The following is a 20,581-nucleotide window of genomic DNA, read 5'->3' on the forward strand; positions in this document are numbered from 1 at the left end:
CAAAACACCCTAAAATGGACGAAGAACATAAAATCAAATCTGAAAAAACAAATCCTCCTCAATCTCAATCGACAACTTTTTTTACTAGCAAGTTTAAGATTAAAAACATCTAAATGAACTCTCGTCAAACAGAATTCGATAACACCATGTTCTTTCTATTTTATTGTCAAAATGAGATCAATTGACAACATTCTTTTTATTCATAGTTTTTCAGTGAGGTTCGCTCTTCTCTCTAAGTACAAACACTAGAAAATAAATAAAATAAACTTTTGAATTAAAATTCCTTTTGACATAAATTTTAGAGTTACCATGTGGGCTCCCGTATGTTTAGATCATCTTTCTTCGAATTTTGTTTTTCTTTGACAAATTTAAATCATAAATGGATAGCTGTTCAACAGGTGGTGGTGGGCATATTCCTTCCCTAGCCAGAACGGCAGAACGTACGTACTCCCAAAAAAGAAAAAAAGTGAGGTCGTTCAATCCGGAACAATAATTAGATTGATGAATGGAATCTTTGACTACATAAACGACGTTAGCAGCAAGCAAAGAGGCATATGTAACAGCGTTGCCATTTGCCAAGAACAGGGAGCTCTTACGACTTGCTACAAATAATGGCCAGCGCTGGTGGCCATGCAGCTGCAGCTTCAACCTCAAGTGTGGGATTTCAATCTTTGTCTAACAGCCACATATCTAATTCTCTCCCTTTTCATTTCTTTCACTTTTGCTCTTCCTTCTGCCTCTCTCGAGTCAATGGAGATGGATGCGAGTAGTGCTGATGATGGGCGCATCAGAACAGGTAACCAAGTGCCAGGATATCATCTTAATCTGCTAGTATAAACTGTTTTTTCTCCTCTGGAAATCTGGTGATTTTGAAGTTAGTGAACTTGATATGCTATAATATTCATAGAAATCTTTCACCATCTTCGTTTCCTTTTCACCTTCTCCTTTTATTTCTTTCAGTTTAGTTTGTTGTAGGCATTCATATGATCATATGATATTATTTTGTTTTACTACCATGTTTATGAGTTTTAAGAGGTGTTCGATGATGACGAATTAACCTTTGATCTTGTAAAATTAAGATTCATGTGGGATTGAAAATCAAAATTGAAAGAACACATTTGACAAAAGAAAAAAAATGCCCCATATAGATTTTAACACAAAAATCTCAGTTTAATCTTTTAAATTTTAGATTTCTGATCTTTTGGTTCTCGTTGTTTTGAAAATTCATATTTCTTTACCAAACTTTATTTTCTTTACATTTTTAGAATAGAGAAAATGCTTTAATAGTCGCATTATAACAGTAAAAAAGATCAATCTTCATGTCGATAAATTTTATCTTCCTGATAAGAGTTTAATGGAGGTGATGTTATTTTATAACTATATTATAAAAAAAATATCAGAATTCTTTAGTTTTTCTATGAATTTAAAATTTGTTTTTTTGAAGATATTTTAGGATTGAAAATTAATTTATCAATATTACCGAGGCATAAGCTGAAAATGAAGTTTTAAGGGTCCAAAACTTGACATCCCGATTTTTTTCTCATCACCGTAGATGACAAAAAAACTATCAAATAGGCAACTTGTCACGTTGTTTTAAAAAAAATTGGAAAGAATGACATCAGTTCTTGAGAAGGAATTAAAAACATGCTAGGCGTGGACTTGGGCTTCCACGCCTAGCGCGCCGAGCTTTTTTTATTAAAAACTAAGTGTGCGGGCCTAATTCTTATGCCTAACAATGCTGGATTTTTTTTGTTTTTTTGTGAGTGTTTTTTATTTCTTTACATTGATTTTTTTTATTTAAATAATGACGGATACCTTCTCTATCTTCTTTTTAAATGTTTGGTTTAAATTTAATTTTTAACTAGTTATTGACCTTTTTATTTATTTTTTATTTTATAATGTTCTGAAGAGATTAGTTTAATTTGGTTTAAATATTTTTTCCTTTTACATTTTATCTCAAATTAGTTGTATTTGTTTTCTGTTTTTTATAAAATAAAATTTCTTTGTTATTAGCAATGAATGTCAAGATCGTGGGGATTATTTGAAAATATCATTAAACTTGGGCAAACAAGTTAATCTTAAAACCTCCCGACCTGGCTACTTGTCTAGCTTGAGTTTCTAATTAAATCGAATCGGAGTTGACCTGATGTGAATTAGTCGATTTCACAAGTCTAAACACAACTCGAATAACTAGTAAAAACATGACTTACCTTTAAAAAAACTTAAAGATGCTAATTTTTTAAATATTGAAACAATGTCATATTGAATAAACATTGTTCACCTTGCGACCCGGATCATGAATTCTACATAGTGACGATAACATTTTGAATCATACTCTGTTTTATTTAAAATATTTTGCTTATATGATAAAAATAGATGCTCACGATATCGACCATCAACCCGAAAATAGATGTTTGTTTGAGATCGTGATAACTATATAAAAAACAAATAAAAATAAATCATGAAGTTTATTTTCCAACCAATCTAATATTTAAAGATGAAATAAAAAATCAATTAAAAAAATTAAAGGAACAAAAAAAAAAACCCATATAGGGTTTGGTGGGTAAACCGTCCAACCTATGAATGGAATAATCTAGGTCAACATATCAAACTGCGAACAAGTTCATGGACATCACTGGGATTAATTGTTTGTTTTTTAAGTTATTTTTTTATTTAATTATATGATAACAAAAATAGACGATTGTAAAATCAAACACCAACAATACCGAAACTTGTTTTTAGATCACAATAACCTTATAAAAAGATAAACAAAACAAATTATGAAAGTCAATTCAGAATCAAGCCAATATTGAAGGATAAAATAAAAAAAAACTCGTTAAATCCACGAACCTGGTTAACCTGTCTAATCCACAAATAAGTTTATGAGTTTTTTAAAGTTTAATAACATGATTTTTTCTAAAAATATTTTTTTAGTTCAATTAAAAAAAAGGTACCCCGTCAATCCGTGATAACCATATACAATGCAAATTAATATAAATCATCAATTTTAAATCCCAATAAACATATAATGTTAGGACTAAATTGATAAAAAAAATATCAAAAACCAAAGAAAAAATGATCAAAAAAAAAAAAAGAGAGAATGAATTACTATTGTAATCCACAATATTTATGGGCGTGGAGTAATAGTGATTTCCCCACACCCTTTAGTTTTTGTTGTAATTAGTATTAACAACTTTTTATTTATTTATCAATTCATATATTTTTAATTTATTTATCAATTCATATATTTTTAATTTATTTTATAAATAATAAACAATATCTTTTTATTTTTCAATAAAAAAAATATGATATATAAAAATACATTTGTTTCATTCTCTTATATTTAAAATCCTACCTGTAATATATGAGTAACCTCATATTACTCCCAATTTATTACTTATTCCTCGGATTAGGTCTCAATCTACTTTTTGTCAATTGGATCCCCACCGTATAAAAAATCGTCAATCGAGTCATCCGTCTAAATTCTTTGTAGTGTTTTACCCCCAAAAAAAATCTTTCCAAAAACGAAGTCGTTTGATTGCATAAAGCAGGTACTTTAGATGGAAAACTTTACCGGATTTAGAATAGGAGACCTAATTGATAAATAAAATACGCTGGAGGCTTATTTGAGAATTAATATATGGATTAAATACTAAGAATTCGTTTGTTTTGATGTTTAAAAATATTTTTGAAAGAAAATAAGTTTTTTTTATTTTTTTATATTTTTAGATTGTTTTAATGTGATTGATATTAAAAATAATATTTTTAAAATAAAAAAAATATTATTTTGATAAAACAAAATCAGTAATGAAATTGAAAAAAATAGACATTCACTTCATATGATTACGTAAAAATATCTTTGAGAATACGGTTGAAACTTTTTTGTTTTAAATTAATTTTTTATATATATATTTTTAAATTATTTTGATGTGCTGATGTGAAAAATAATTTTTAAAAATAAAAATAATTATTATTTTAATATATTAAAAAAAAACACTTTAAACCACAACCGTTATCCCATTCTCTCCGCATACACACATATCACACAAGATTTCGAAAGAAAGCAACACTCCCTGTCCATAGAAAAGTGGGTGTAAAGTTTGAAGAACCTTGATTTTTCAAAAACTTGAAATACCTCATCTCTATTGCAGAAAGTGAGACCAAGTTAAAGATTTTAAACCCATCTTCGTGTTGATTCTTTGGACTCGTCAAGCCATAACATGCTCTGACTAATATTTATCATGCGTGTACAGGGACTGTGTGGACTGCAACTGCCCATGCCTTCACAGCTATTGTCGGTTCTGGAATATTGGCACTGCCATGGAGTGTTGCTCAACTGGGTTGGATCCTCGGACCATTTTTTCTGGTTTTCTTTGCTGCTGTTACATATTATATAGCTATCCTTTTATGTGACTGCTATAGAACTCCTGACCCTGTTAAAGGAAGGAGGAACTACACGTATATGGATGCTGTCAGAGCACTATTAGGTTCTTGCTCTTCTTTCTTCTTCTAATTTGCTCTCTCTACACTCCTTTTTGGTATTTGATAAGGAAGCAACAGTATGATTAGAGTTTTTAAATGATCTAATTTGCAGATCTTACTGGTGCAGGTCCAAAACATGTACTGATCAGTGGTATAATGCAATATTCTATGCTATGGGGAATAATGATTGGCTTCACAATAACAACTGCCATTAGTACAGCGTGAGACACTTCCTCGAAAATTCTCGCTGTTTCAATTTACAGCTTCAAAAATTGATGAGCTGATTAGTGTTTTTTGTTCCTATTGTTTTTACCATTTGGGTTTGAATTTATTAGGACAATCAAGAGGTCAGCCTGTTTCCATGAGAAAGGCGCTAACGCAAAATGTAAGGTGTCCGGAAATTCATACATGCTTGCTTTTGGGGCGTTGGAAATTCTTCTATCTCAATTTCCAAACTTGGAAAAAGTAACATTTCTCTCAGTAATTTCAACACTGACCTCACTTGCATATGCACTCATTGCTCTGTGTCTATCCATTGCAAAATTCTCCATCCAACATGAGGCTAAAGGGACTATAAAGGTTGCCATGGCCGGCGAGGACTTGGCTACATCCACCAAAATCTGGCAGGTCTTTCAAGCTCTTGGTAATATTGCATTTTCCTACACCTATTCCATGCTGCTACTCGAAATTCAGGTTTTGCTCTCTCCCCTAAAATTCCCCTTTGCTCTCTCCCTAAAATTCCCTTTCAATTGATAAACAAATTTTTTGATGGACATTATTTAAAAAATAAAATTAATAAATTTCTGTGAAGGACACCTTAAAGTCGCCACAGGCAGAAAACAAGGCAATGAAGAGGGTTACATTATATGCCATTGGTGGAACTGCACTGTTCTACACTTCCTTGGGATGCATGGGGTATGCTGCTTTTGGAGCTGATGTTCCTGGAAATTATCTCACTGGGTTTTACAAACCACTTTGGCTTGTTGATATTGCAAATCTTGCTGTGATCATACATCTGATTGTTGGATATCAGGTAGTCTGTACCCTAATCTTGATTTTGTGGGAGTTTACGTTCCTTCATTTTCGATGTTCTGACCATGTGTTCTTGCTTTACGATCAGGTGTTTGCCCAAACAATTTTTGCAATGAATGAGAAGTCGCTTGCAACAAGATGGCAAGCTCACGGTTCTTTCTTCAATAAGATTTATACCGTAAGGTTGCAATGCAAACAAGATTATTCATTTCAGTTTACACCAAGCAGGCTTCTTCTAAGGACAGGTTTTGTTATTTTTACAACTTTGGTAGCAATGATGTTCCCATTCTTCAATGCCATTTTGGGTCTTCTGGGCTCCATTTCTTTCTGGCCATTAACTGTCTACTTCCCCTTGAACATGTACATGGTTCAAGCAAACATCAAGAGAGGAGATTCTACATGGATAATGTTTCAAGTTCTGAGCTTATTGTGCTTGGTTGTCTCACTGGTTTCTGTTATTGGTTCTGTGGCTGGCATGCTAGAGCATCTTAAGCATGCCCAGCTATTTCATATTAACCTTTAGATGGTGTAGATCCTTGTCGTTTTCAGATAACTTGCAGTGATGTTATTATTGCAATTGTAATCTTTGAAAATAAATTGTCATTTATTTATCATAAATATGAGGGTTTTTTTCTTATAGAAAACAATAGAGCAGTTGCTCGTGCTATATATGCAGCAGGTTCGGATCTACTTCACAGAGTTCTTATATTCTGGAGCAAGCCCAAAAAAGTTGGATCAGTTTAGGTATACCAGCAAAATTTCTTGTCAAGTTTTTTTTTTTCTTCGATTATGTTAGTGTCAACAACCAAGAACACAAAGGCAAAGAGCAAAAGACAACGTACTGCCATGAAACAAAGAAATGTAGCGTATTGTAAGACGGAAGCTGAAATTGATATCCTTAGGGATAACTAACAGAGGTGCTTCAGTTCATCAAGATTGTAGATGGCAAGTTGCGAAAAAAGAGATGAAAAAGCCCTACAAGAAGCTTTATTTATTTATTTATCCCGAGAGCATTCAATTAATTTTATTTACATTAAAATTTGAAATATCAATAAAATCCCTCTTCACCAGCAACTTTTTTATTATTAATATTGAAATTTTAATTCTAAGAATAATAAAATTATTTTACTGTATATAACAAAGCACAAAGACAAATAAAACCCCATTAATATAGCAATGACAAATTAATAAACTCTTATGAAATGACAAAAATATCTCCAAAAACAAGTTGTTTGGCTAGTTTTGAAGGGAAAAATGGAAAAAACATTGTGGATTGTCCACAATGTTTTTCCCACGTGTTTTAGTATTTCTTACTAGTTAGGTGAACTATTAAGAATTTTTTTGGCATAAAACAAAAAATAAATATGCAAGCTTTTTAATTTTTTTAAATCTAATTTTAAATTAAATAGCCTATGAAAACTATTTGTATCAATAAATACAAAAAACAAAGTGTTGACGCATCTATTCAACTCATTTAGCTGTAAGTCGAATAAGTTTTTCTCCAACACAAAATAACTAATGTGTTGATATTATTAATGTGTTTTTTTTACATCAAGTAAAAAATATAACTATGAATCACAAAATCAATGCTTACATATAATAAATGATAATAAAGATCAAATGCATTAATAAAAATATATAAAATCTGAAGTTAGTTTTTAACGTAGGTCGTCTCAATTTCGGTGACCTAGGACATGAAATTGAGATGACCCTATAAATATAAAAGTGAAAAAAAATACCGGAATTCTTTTTGAAAAACAATTCTTAAAAAAAAAATCAAAGTTAACCTGGACTAATCTTTCAGATTTATGACCCAGGTCATGAAATTAGAGTGACCTTGTTAAAGACAAACCTGAAAAAACAAAGAAGCAAGATTCTTAACCAAATAAATATTGATGGATGAAATTAAAGAAAAAAGTCAATAAAAAAACAATGCAAAACAAAACAAATAGCAATTAAAATAATTATGACTAAATTCAAATAAAAACCAACTGAAATTAAATGTTAAGGGAAAGTTTAAATGAAATTAAATGTTTAGGGATGGAATTGAAAAACACAAATCAATTAAGAAAATGATTTAAAAAAATAACATTTAAAAGAATTGCACCAAACTTGACATAAAGATTCAATGAAAAGAAATGCTAAGGATGGAATTGAAGAAAAACAAATAAATCAAGAAAATGATTGAAAAAAAAAATATCAATTAAAAAAATAAAGATAAAATTTAATAAAAAAAAATCTAACAAGATCAAACAACTAGGGACGAGACCGAAAATAAAATCCAATTAGAAACAATCAATGTAAATAAAACAATTGCAATTAAGAGAAGAAGGACTAAATTAAAAGAAAAAAATAAATTGAAGGGCTAATATAATTTTTTACATGGGTAGCACGCAATTTGAGGAAGAAAGATAAGGAAAAAAAAGAGGAAAAAAAAGCCAATTAGCATCAAACTAGACTTCACTACCATACACACACCACCCAGAAAGGAAAATGACGTCGGGACGCATCAAATGATGTGGTGAAAGCTTGATTTCAACCACTGTAGTCAGTAGCATGGGCTGCTCGAAGGCGGCAAAGCAATTGACGCGTCCAAGGCACGCGGCACAAACCTTTTTTTTTTTTTTTATGTGCACAAAACAAAAAATGCTCCTATGACTAAACAACAATAACAAAAAAAAAACCCTTATGAAATTACAACCAAGCCCTTGAGTCAAGGCAAAAAAATATTAAAGGGTAAGGGTAATAAAGTAATTCAATTGTTCATAAAACTATAGAAAAACATAAATACCCTTAGGACTAAAAAATAATACAAAAAAACCATTAGAAAATGACAATCATGTCCCTAAAACTAAGACTAACAAATTTATATGATAAAGGGTATCTGTGTAATTTAACTGCTCATGATAAAATTGAAATTACCAGACGACCTCTAGACAAAAAATTCTAATTGTTTATTTTTTAAGAGCAATACAGTAATTTCACTGTTATTAAAAAAATAAAAAGACAAAAAACTCTGTTTGAACTTTGAATAATCAATGATTTTAATTTTTAAAATAATTATTTCTTGGGTATTTAGTTTGGAGATTTCAACACTAACTAATTATTTAATAATTTGTTTTCTAATGATAATACTTCTTCAAAAGATGATTTGATTTTGTGATGGATTTTATTTCAGTCCAATAAATGAAACACATTGATTTAATGAAACATAAAAGTTCAACAATCACTACTCTAGAGCTGATAAAAGTTTCACAATTTAAAAATTAAATTAATTATTTAAAATGAATTTAAGAATCCCAGGAAAGAAATTATCATTTTCTCTTTATTCCTATAGAGATAGAGTTAAAGATAAAAAAGATTTCCTTATTTTTTGAATTCAAAATTTACCAGCATTAATTAAGAAGAAATGATAATTGAGTAATTAATGCTGTTTGTTTAAATACCCATCCACTTAATATAATCATTCGGTAATTGTTAATATAATAATCACTGAAGAGTTATATAATTATTAACTTCAAAGCTCGTGAATAGTTGATGTGGATGCAAACTGACCTGAACATTCATTTTAATAATAATAATAAAAAATATATTTTGAAATGTATTGGATCTAAAGGAAATCTTAAAAATAAAACTCTATCACGAAATTTCAAAAGTATTAATTTTTATTATTAATTTTTTTCTTAGAATGAGGCACATCTAGCATGGAGCCGCACGGATTAATGGGAGAAACCTGGCACAAAAAACTACCTCCACAAGGAGAAATGACACTCGAGAGTATGCATGGAGATAATGGGAAAAAGAGAGCGCATTTTATTGGGAAGCAAAACAGGGAGAGAGCAGAGCAATTTAGGTTCATTGAACATGGTCATATTTTCTTTTATAGACAGTGTTTGCACTGCTTTTGGAAAATATTTTTGAAATATTTTGAATTTTTTTATTTTAAATTAATATATTTTTGATGTTTTTAAATTATTTTAATGTACTAATTTAAAAAATAATTTTTAAAAAATAAAAAATATTATTTTAATAAATTTTAAAATAAAAAATATTTTAAAAAATAATTACAACCACGTTTAGAAACACTATCAGTCTTGTTTGGCTGGGGGTATAATACAACCAAAAACACACTCTCGAATTCTGTGCTGTGGTAATTAATTGGAAGAAGGAACGAGCAGCGACGACCACCTGGCATCACCATGCATGCATATTGTTTCTATGCATGGTGTTATAAATTGGAGAGATACCAAATACAGTATCTTACTAATTAAGCGCAGCTATTTTTGTTTTTTTATTTATTTCAAATTAATATCTTTCTTAATATTTTTAAATTATTTTAATATACTGAAATTAAAAATAGTTTTTTAAAAATAAAAAATATTATTTTAATATATTTTCAAATAAAAATATGAGTTGCAACCCTAAATTCAGCAACAGTGAGCAGGTGTTATTTGCTAACTAGACCTCCTTCGACTCTCTTTCCGTGGGCTCCATGTATAAATAACATTCACTTCTAAAACACCTCCTCCACAAGCCACGAGGCACAGGCCACAGCGCAGTCTCTCCCTCCCTGTGCTATTTCATCAACAAGCCTGCACCCTTCTGCACGCACTCTACTCTTCCCATCTCTCTCATTTCCTTCTTTCACTTCCTCTTTCGCTTGTTCGTGGCTGGACTGGTTCAATGGAAATGGCGATGGATGCAGGGGATGATGGACGCGTTAGAACAGGTACCACCATCTTTCATCACCATTTTCATCAAGTAGTCTCCGCATGTCCCTGTGGTTTCTCTGTTCTTTTTTCTTATCGCTCATTTTCATGGATAGAGGTTGATATTTCCATGTGTTCTGGCCTTTTTCTTCTCTTCGTTCTGAGGAGATCAGTTTCATGTCGACAAATTGGTGACTTGACTGTTTTCCCCTTTTGAAGAACTGCATCACAAACCCTAGCGGAAGATTCTCTGTTTCCCCTTTTCACCCTGCCTTTTTATTTCTGTTACAGAGTTGTCACGCTTTTCTCACTCGAAAATTTAAAATTGGATTTTTTTTTTTTATCATTCTTTTTTCATAAACAAAATTCAGAGCGGGTGCTAACTCATAAAGTTATCATTGCCTTATTGGGCTGGTGTATATTTTGATTTCAGATCTAACTCCTTAGGCTGGGCCCAACTAGTCCACCATACAGGGCTTAAGGCCCCTTACAAGATATAGGCCAGGATCCAGTGAGTACAGGCCTTGTGGCCCGCAGCAAAATTAGTTGACTTTAAATGGTGTTTCGTACCGATTGTTTTTTAAGATTTTTTTATTTAAAAAAGTATTAAAATGATTTTTTTTTTATATATAATAAAATAAAATTATTAAAAAAATTAATTTAAAATAAAAATAATTTAAAATTAAAAAAAAATAAATAAAATTAAAACTTGGTCGCAATTGCATTATATCATCTTATCAAGAAGAAGTGCAGCCACAGCCTCCTCGGCTCCCGGAAAAATGAGAATTGCAACAACACTGTCACAACCCACCACCACCACTACTATTTACTCAGCTTCGAAAACGCCACAACCCCAGAACAACCCTAATTCTATTTCTTCCCAACAAGAATTATCTCTTCTTTCTAAACTCCATTATTGTAAATCTGTATCACAGCTCAAACAAATCCATGCCTTCATCATCAAAACACCAAGGTCTCAAACTCACCACATTTATGCTAAAAAACTCATCTACTCACTCTTACAACTAAACCATTTCCTTAGCCCCCCAAATGACAAAAACCTTAACTATGCTCACTCTCTTGTTAAGCAATGGGATAAACCTGATGTCTATGCTTACAATGCCTTAATCCAACGCATGTCATCAACTTCTATGCAATCTTTTCACTTGTATCAGGAAATGCTGATAAAGGGCATTATTCCTGATACGTACACTATCCCCTTTGTTCTTAAGGCATGCTCCCATTCTTTGGCTCTTTGGGAAGGTCAGCAGATTCATGCTCATTGTATTAAAATGTTTTTCATGGAAAATGTGTATGTTAATAACACTCTTATGAGGCTTTATGCTGTCTGCGGAATGCTCGACGTTGTCGAGAAGCTGTTTGAGCAAGGTCCTGTTAGGGACCTGGTCTCGTGGACCGCGCTCATTCAAGCATATCTCAAGATGGGATTTCCAATAGATGCCGTTTCGGCTTTCTTTCGGATGTGCCAAGCAAATTTAAGACCGGACAATATGATTTTAGTTGTTGTTCTTTCCGCGTGCTCCAAGCTGGGAGACTTGAGTTTGGGTAGGAAAATCCATGAATATATGGTTCACCTTAAGGTGAATGTTGATTCGGATGTTTTCCTTGGCAATGCATTGGTGGACATGTACTTAAAATGTGGGGAAGCTGGTTTTGCTAGGCACATGTTTGATAAGATGCCTGTTAAAAATGTAGTTTCTTGGAATTCAATGATATCTGGTCTAGCTCAGCAAGGACAATTTAAAGAGGCATTGGATGTATTTAGGCGGATGCAAAAGGTGGGATTGAAACCAGATGATGTCACTTTGGTTGCTGTGTTGAATTCTTGTGCAAATCTTGGAATGCTTGATCTTGGAAAGTGGGTTCATGCTTATATAGATAAAAGTCACCTAAGGGCAGATGGGTTTATTGGGAACGCTCTTGTGGATATGTATGCAAAGAGTGGAAGCATCGATCAAGCCTTGAGAGTGTTCCAAGCCATGAAATTAAGAGATGTTTATTCGTATACTGCAATGATTGTAGGCTTGGCAATGCACGGGGAAGTAGAGAGTGCGCTATCTATCTTCTCTGAAATGCCCAGAACAGGCATAAAACCTGATGAAGTAACATTCGTGGGTGTTCTTTCCGCGTGTAGTCATGCAGGGTTGGTGAAAGAAGGACGGAGATATTTTGAGGACATGTCCAAGGTCTACAACCTAGAACCTCAAGCAGAGCACTATGGTTGTATGGTTGACCTTTTGGGTCGTGCTGGACTAATAAGTGAGGCACAAGAGTTCATACAGAATATGCCAATTGCTCCTGATGCTTTTGTTTGGGGGGCACTACTAGGAGCTTGCAAGATGCATGCGAAGGTTGAGCTTGGGGAAAGTGTAATGGAAAAACTCCTAGAGGTGGAGCCCCGGAAAGATGGTGCATATACACTCATGTCGAACATGTATTCCTCTGCAAATAGATGGAGAGATGCTTTGAAATGGAGAAAGGCCATGAAAGAAAGAAACATAAAAAAGACTCCAGGGTGTAGTTCAATTGAAGTTGATGGTCTGGTTCATGAATTCCGCAAGGGTGAAAAAGCACATCCAAAAGTTAAAGAGCTATACAAGTTGCTGGAAGCAATGAATGGTCACTTGAGAAACTATGGGAATTTGGTCCACAGCAATGGATTATGTTGATCCAACTACAGGATACAAGCACCATTTGTCTTGGTAGATCAAGATATAGTCCATATGGAGTGAGAATTTGATATTTGCTCCACCTATTCGCTTCCCAAATTTTGAGGATCGTATATTAATTGAATATCATGTCAATGTGAACATAAAAAAATAAGCATCCCGTATCAGTCGAACATCATCTCCACTTCATGATTTATCATGTAATTTTACTTATGTTCCATGTTAGAAACGTCATCTGGGATCAATGACTTCTTGTTTTGCGGTAATAACATGTTAATTTCTGCAAATGATGCCCACTTGTTTTGGCTAGTGTAATCAGGTAACATGTCATAGAATATAGTATAATCAGGATTAACCTGCAACTAGTAAGAGCACGTACTAGTGGCTTCATTTGATGAATAACAACTAGAATCATATTCGCACAAAATAATAGGCTGACCCAAATTAAGAGAACCTTCAGACACTTGAGACACATGAGATGATACTTCAATGAGGGCTGACCTAGAAATATGCTCATTTATATGACACGCGGCTAACAAAAAAATGCATATACTTTTACCTTTTCACATTCTCTATTTCTTATATAATGTTCAGGTTATGACAATCACTTACCGTGTTTCATTGTGATTTAGGTACCTTGTGGACTGCTACAGCCCATGCTTTTACGGCTGTTGTTGGTGCTGGCATATTAGCATTGCCTTGGAGTGTTGCTCAATTGGGTTGGATCCTTGGCCCCTTCGTCCTCGTCTTCTTTGCCATTGTTACATACTATATTGCCTCTCTTCTATGTGATTGCTATAGAACACCAGATCCAGTAACTGGAAAAAGAAACTATACGTACATTCATGCTGTGAGAGAACTTTTAGGTATGTATCTATCCTTTTAATGTGCATTGTTATAATGATTCCCAAAATAAATTGTTTTATATGCATATATTCCTTTTTATAAAATGTAATTAATATAAATCACTTCGATTTTCTGTTTATTTCCATTCTTATTGTCCATAACCTGTAGAAGACTTGAGTGGACCACAATAACCACAGTAATACAAGGCACAAAGTAAAAGTTTCACAAAATATCAGGGTTCTATACTTTCCACCTGAAATCATGGCTTGTCATGTATTATATGTCAAACAGTAATTACTTTCGGTTTGTGCAGGTCCTAAGAGTGAACTTATTTGTGGAATATTGCAGTATTCAATATTATGGGGAACAATGATTGGCTACACAGTTACAACTGCCATTAGCATAGCGTGAGTTGCTTCAAAAAACGTTTTTGATAAAATACATTGATCTGTTGCAATTTATTCTTGATTGTGTGTTGGTATATTGTAGTTCTTGAACTCTCTTCTAGTGCATCTACAGCTTTGCTGCATAAGCCTAAACAATTTATTTCTGAACATCACAATCTTAAAAGTTTCACGTGTATGTGATACCCATGAATTGAGCATAAGACATTCCTTCTTATTCAACTGTGTGCAAGTGCTTAAGATGTTGTAGCTAATGCTTCTGTTTCATCTTCTGAATAGGTCTGTAAAGAGGTCAACTTGTTTTCATGACAAGGGACATAATGCAAAATGTGGAGTGTCAGGAAATCTCTATATGCTTATATACGGAGCAATAGAAATATTTCTATCTCAATGCCCAAACTTGGAAAAAGTGGCAATCCTTTCAGTAATTGCATCAGTCACATCATTTGCATATGCGCTCATAGCATTATGTCTATCTACTGCTAAACTATCCTCAAACCATGAGTTTAAAGGAAGTCTCATGGTAGCGATGGTGGTAAATACTGAAGCTACGTCAGAAAGATTTTGGCAAGCTTTTCAAGCTCTTGGAAACATTGCTTTGGCCTATACTTACTGCATGCTACTCCTAGAAATTCAGGTTTTGCACTTTAACCTAAAATTGTTTTTCATTTCTTATAGTCATTTTCAACAATTACCCATCCTGATTATATAAACCAATTTCCTAAAGGATACCCTGAAGTCAGTTCCACCAGAAAATAAAGTGATGAAGAGAGTATCAATGTATGTTGTTGTTGGGACAGCATTCTTTTACATTTCTCTGGGATGCATTGGTTATGCCGCATTTGGAAATGATGTTCCTGGAAATATTCTCTCCGGATTTTATGAACCATTTTGGCTTGTTGACATGGCCAACATTGCTGTAATTATACATCTAATTGGGGCCTATCAGGTATATCCGTGCTCAATCCCTCCTTGTCATGTATATGTGCTCACACTTGCTTGCAAAACAACTACACGAATTGGCCTTTGCAGTTATGATGCTTCACATTTCGTTGAAATTCAATAGTACTTTCCCTCTTTATTATGCAAGTTACTGGTGGAGGCTATTCACATTCAAGTGTCAAGACTTCAATTGCATCTAGGTTGATTGAATGTAAAGCTGATGTTATCACATTCTACGCAGTGACATGTAGTTGCACAATTTGGTTATTAATTTTAAGTTCTCCTAATGCACCAAACAGAATTATTTATAAATAAAAATTAGCATTTTAGTTATTTTCTTGCATCAATGATCTATTTTTTGTATATAGAGGCAGACTGTTTTCTTTACAATTATTCTGCTATAATTTGTAGGATCCAAGTGGCTAAAATTATGTTGTAATGCACAAAATATCCCATGCTTGATGCAACAAATTTATCTCTGTTATTGATTTGAAGCTTTGCTGCTAACTAAGGTAGCCTTAAGCCTTAAGCCTGTTAAAGTCTATGCTAGCCTTTCTTAATATTAGTTTTTGTCCAATGCACTTGTGGGTATAGTGAACAACTTTGAGATATTTTCAAAATTACAAGGAAGCAAATTGCTTAAAGTCACTGGATTTCCAGCATTGCGACGACGCCTTAATTTACACCATCTAATTATTGGCTACATATTTCTTCTCTTAGCTGAATTTCATGTCTGAACTGGATCCGTTCTGTTCTGAAAGTTGCACTTTTACATACATGGTATGAAGGATACTTGACTATACTTTGTATCTTTTTGATAATGGATTGAAAATTTCCTTTCTAGGTGCATGTGTTTTCAATATCAGCTGAAACCGTAAAGCTGGTAAATTTTGATCGCAGTTAATCATTTCTGAACAGATTCTTGAAAACTTATTTAACATGGATTTACTTGAAATCAATAATTTCATGAAATGACACCATATGGTTTTTATATTTGGATATTCGGTACATGCTCTCTGTCCATTCTGACAATTGTAGAAAGATCCATTTTCATGAAAATTATTGAGAAATTTATGTACGCCAGTCATCCTGAATATTCAAGTACTTTGGTTTCTTTCATTTTCTTTGAATGGATTATTAAACTTGCCACCTCGCATGATGTTTGATTTCAGTCCAAATTTTGTTGTCATTGCTCTTCGCAGGTGTATGCTCAACCACTTTTTGCTATCAATGAAAAATGGATTGGGTCAAGATGGCCAACATCATCTTTCAACAAAATCTACACCATCAGATTCCCATGCTCGAGAAAAGGTTCCCTTCACTTGACTATAAACAGGTTGTTTCTACGCCCAATCTTCGTTGTTATCACAACTGCAGTTGCAATGATGTTTCCATTTTTCAATGCAATTCTCGGTCTTCTCGGCTCAGTTTCCTTCTGGCCATTAACAGTCTACTTTCCGATAAGCATGTACATAGTGCAGGCCAAGATCAAGAGAGGAAGCTGCCATTGGTTTGGTCTCCAAGCCTTAGGGTTCGTGTGCTTGATTGTAACTGTCGTCTCTGGAATTGGTTCAGTTGCAGGTATGGTAGAGTTTCTTAAGAAGGCAAGACTGTTCCATATTGAGATATAAGGCAGCAATCCCTTTGTTGGTGCTGGCACTTGTTTGACATTTGTTTTTGCCAATGTTTTCTAATCAAAATTTGAGACAGTTATCATAAATGTTTGCCGATAACATGTTATCTTTTGATCTCGTGACTGATATGTCAGGACATCTCCAACTCAGGAGGTAAAAGCATAGCCAAAATACCTCCTCTCTCCCGTAAAAGCTATTTCTATATATATATTCCTAAAAAAGCTAGCAAGCTATTAACAATTTAGCCTTGAAGATGCTTTCACTCGTATACATTGCTATATTTTCCCTTCACCTGAAGATAGCAAGCCAGGCTTTTTTTTATGGTCTAGAGTTGAAATTCTTGTGGTTGATCTTGATCCCGATCTTGAATATTGCAAAATATATTAGACCAATGCAGTGCACGTATTTTGTCGGATTTCCACTTGAGTTATTATATTTCCATTTTTTCTGTTTGAGTTCTCATATATTTCTGAAAAATGATCAATCAAGTACATTTATTCCAGAAACACCATTAAGTGTGGCAATGAAGAAAATATTTTGAGAAGGATAATTTCATAAGTGCGGCAAAATTTTCTGAAAGGAAGATGAGGATCCATGCAATCGTCCATTAATTTGGTTCCCATAATCCCACCCATGCTACCTTCCATCAGCATGTAGTTGTGTTGAGTAGTCTTTAAAATAATATTCAATAGTCTATTAAGAAAAAGTCAAAAAATCAAAAGAATGAGGATTAAAATAAAAAAAAAACAATGCATTATTAACTTGGATTGAAACGTGAAACTAAAAAAACCAATACGTGATAAAAATTAAATATGTAGAATTTTTCAACAGCTTTTTACATTAAAAAATCATAAATAAAAATAAAAAAACTTATGCAAGCATCAAATTATATAAATCACAAACCATTGTGTAAATAAATGAAAAATGTTATTAATGATAAATAAAAATATAATGGAAAAATTGAGAGACAAATGTAGATTAAGGTATTTAATATCACAACATGAGTCATTTACGTGATTGTGTTAAAAAACTATTTTTATTTAAATCAATTTGTAATAGAAATAGACACACATAAAATTTATTGAATAAAAAAAATGTTATGCAAGGTTGCATATATTAAAAATATTATAAAAAATAAATATCTAATCTATATAAAAAATATATAAAAATTACAGATGAATCATATCATCAATTTTAAAAACTAAATACACTAAATATAATAAAATATATAATCATTATTTAAAGAAGGCTAAATAAGACCAAAAATTTATAGAGAATGAGTATTAATTAAAACATAAATTTAAAAATTATTTTAAAAAATACATAAAAAAGCATTAATTAAAAGAATTCAAAATTAAAAAAAGAAGGAATGAGGTCGTTACTAGGCATGGTAAGCCAGGCCAAGCGTTTGGTAGAGCAAGAAAAGGCTTGTGCGCGGGCCTTTAAATTTTTTTCTTAAGTTAATGGGACAGACAACATGTCGTTTGTCTATTTGCTCGTCTGCCCTAATTGTTCGAAAAAAAAATACGACACATCCTACAATCTGGCAACTGGGTGGCCAAAAAAACAAGGTTGTTGTTCTTTTGACCTAAAAACTCATTTCAATCCATTTTTTACTTAAAATATCTAGGACACCGTAGAAACATTGTTGAGCCAATTTATGGTCTCTAAAAACACAAAAATAACCCTAAAACCTGAAATCAACCCAAAACAAAAAATCTTCCTGACCTCAAAACTATTTTCAGGTGTTTTCAAGGTAAAACAACACCTAATTTTAACTCCCCTCATCATATGTTTTAGTGGCCAAAATCATTGCTAACAACAAATTTCTCCCTCTACACTAGAATCTGTCGACCCACTTTTTGTCTCTAAAAACACAAAAATAACCCTAAAACCTGAAATCAACCCGAAACAAAAAATCTTCCTGACCTCAAAACTATTTTTAGGTGTTTTCAAGGTAAAACAACACCTAATTTTAACTCCCCTCATCATATGTTTTAGTGGCCAAAATCATTGCTAACAACAAATTTCTCCCTCTACACTAGAATCTGTCGACCCACTCTTTGTCCTAAAAAAACTAAAAAAAAAGGAAAATGAAGTTTGATACTAAAAGATGGGGGACTAAAATGAAATTTGCAAATTTAAAAGACGCCACCTATTTTACTCATTTTTTTTCACTTCAGTCCACTGTCTTTCAATTCAAATTTTCAACCTTCCTTCCAAAAAAAAAAAAAAACATAAATGCAATTGGGTTTTAATTTGGGCTGAATAGGGCTTAATTGTTCATAATAAATGTTAGAGGACCAAATTGAAAATTTTCAAAAAATTTACTACAGTAAAAATTCACTACAATGATATAAGAGGGGATGACGATGGACAATAAAAACGCTACAGTAAAACCTCTATCTCTTTTAGTTTATAATATTAGATTGGTGGCTCGCGCAATGTTGTAGGTCAAACTAATTTTTTTTTAACAAAAAAAATTACGAGACAATTATGTTTTTAAAGAAGTTAGAGAAATTCGATAACTAGGTTAAATCTTGATGAATTTAATAATACAATAAAAAATATGGTAACAACAACAAATAAAAAAAATTGCCCTAGACAAAGCTGAGCTATCACGTGAAACTCGTGACCTCGACATAAGATATGTCCAGGTCATGTCTATCATGCTTCCTATATCATGAGATCAGGATAATTTAATAGGAAAAAAAAGTGACGATAAATAAAACAAAACTAAATAAAATTGAGAGACAAATGTAGATAAAGATATTCAATACGGATCATTTACCTGATTGTGTAAAATAAAAGGAAAAAATACTATGAAATTTATTGAATAAAATCAAAGGAAAAAAAAAAATACTATCTAAGGCTGCACATATTAAAAATATGAGAAAAAAATAAAACATGTTTAATTTTAAAAAATAAATTTAATCTATATAAAATAAAAAAATTATATATGAATCATATTGACATCTTTAAAAATTAAATATACCCAATATAATAAAAAATTTATCGCCATTCAAAAAAAATCTAAATAAGTCAAAAAAATCACAAAGAAAGGGTATTAATTAAAACATAAACTTAAAAATTATGTAAAAAAAAAAACATATCAAAAAATATTAATTAAAAAAAAAACAGAAAAGAATGAGGTTAGGTGCTACTTGGCCCGGTAAGCCAGGCCAAGCGCTTGACCCATCAAGAAATGTCTCACACAAGGGCCTTTTATTTTTATTTTTTAAGTCAATAGGGAGCCCAATTTCTTTTGAAAAATCATAGATAATGCGTCATTTGGATTCTTAGGTTTTCATTTATTGTGGTGGTCAGAAAAATAGTGTTCATGTTGTTTTCACCCAGAAATCCATTTTCAACTCATTTTGACTAAAACAATATGAAAGCATTCCAAAAACCTTGTTAAACCAATCTATTACCTAAAAAAAAAAGCCAAAAAACAACTCAAAACCCAAAATCAACTTGAAACAAAAAAATCTTCCCAAAGTTTCGATATGTTTTTTAGACGCACTTTCAAAGTACAAAAAAAAAAAAAACCACACCTAGTTTGAACTCCTCTCATCATATGGTATCATTTGACATACAAATCGACCATTTTAGTGATCAGAATCGTTACCAATGATAACTTTCTCTCGCAACACTGGAATCCAGCGAGTCCTTCTGTCTCCTCCCACAAAAAAAATTGAAAAAATAAAAAAAATAAAGTTTGGTACAAAAATTGAATTTTTGAAAACTAAAGGAATCAGTTACCTAAGAGCTAAAAGATGGAGTGAAAAAATGAGCTTTTACGACAAATTTCAAAGCTTCCATGCCACTTGTTTCACCTATTT

At 32.2% G+C, this 20,581-nt stretch overlaps 2 protein-coding genes across 4 annotated transcripts; both read left to right on the forward strand.

The window, feature by feature from the left end:
* Nucleotides 1-440: 440 nt before the first annotated feature.
* On the forward strand, nt 441-6,161 carry LOC18104312 (amino acid permease 4). The gene is made up of 6 exons (XM_052446284.1): nt 441-796; nt 4,254-4,487; nt 4,610-4,703; nt 4,818-5,175; nt 5,294-5,515; nt 5,603-6,161. The coding sequence occupies exons 1-6, from the start codon at nt 631-633 to the stop codon at nt 6,035-6,037; spliced, it is 1,509 nt and encodes a 502-aa protein (XP_052302244.1). The 5' UTR covers nt 441-630; the 3' UTR covers nt 6,038-6,161.
* A 3,872-nt stretch (nt 6,162-10,033) lies between these two features.
* On the forward strand, nt 10,034-16,825 carry LOC18104311 (amino acid permease 8). 3 transcript variants are annotated; one of them, XM_024583192.2, is made up of 6 exons: nt 10,034-10,243; nt 13,546-13,779; nt 14,073-14,166; nt 14,443-14,800; nt 14,891-15,112; nt 16,308-16,825. In XM_024583192.2, the coding sequence occupies exons 1-6, from the start codon at nt 10,198-10,200 to the stop codon at nt 16,734-16,736; spliced, it is 1,383 nt and encodes a 460-aa protein (XP_024438960.1). In that variant the 5' UTR covers nt 10,034-10,197; the 3' UTR covers nt 16,737-16,825. The 3 variants fall into 3 exon arrangements, 2 of the variants coding, with proteins under 2 accessions (XP_024438960.1, XP_024438959.1); XM_024583191.2 differs by lacking the exon at nt 10,034-10,243 and adding an exon at nt 10,966-11,486; XR_002977249.2 differs by lacking the exons at nt 10,034-10,243; nt 14,073-14,166; nt 14,443-14,800; nt 14,891-15,112; nt 16,308-16,825 and adding an exon at nt 10,966-12,972 and having other exon boundaries at nt 13,546-13,693.
* The last annotated feature ends 3,756 nt before the right edge of the window (nt 16,826-20,581 follow it).

This window comes from Populus trichocarpa, chromosome 13, assembly GCF_000002775.5.
Source record: "Populus trichocarpa isolate Nisqually-1 chromosome 13, P.trichocarpa_v4.1, whole genome shotgun sequence".
NCBI lineage: Eukaryota > Viridiplantae > Streptophyta > Magnoliopsida > Malpighiales > Salicaceae > Populus > Populus trichocarpa.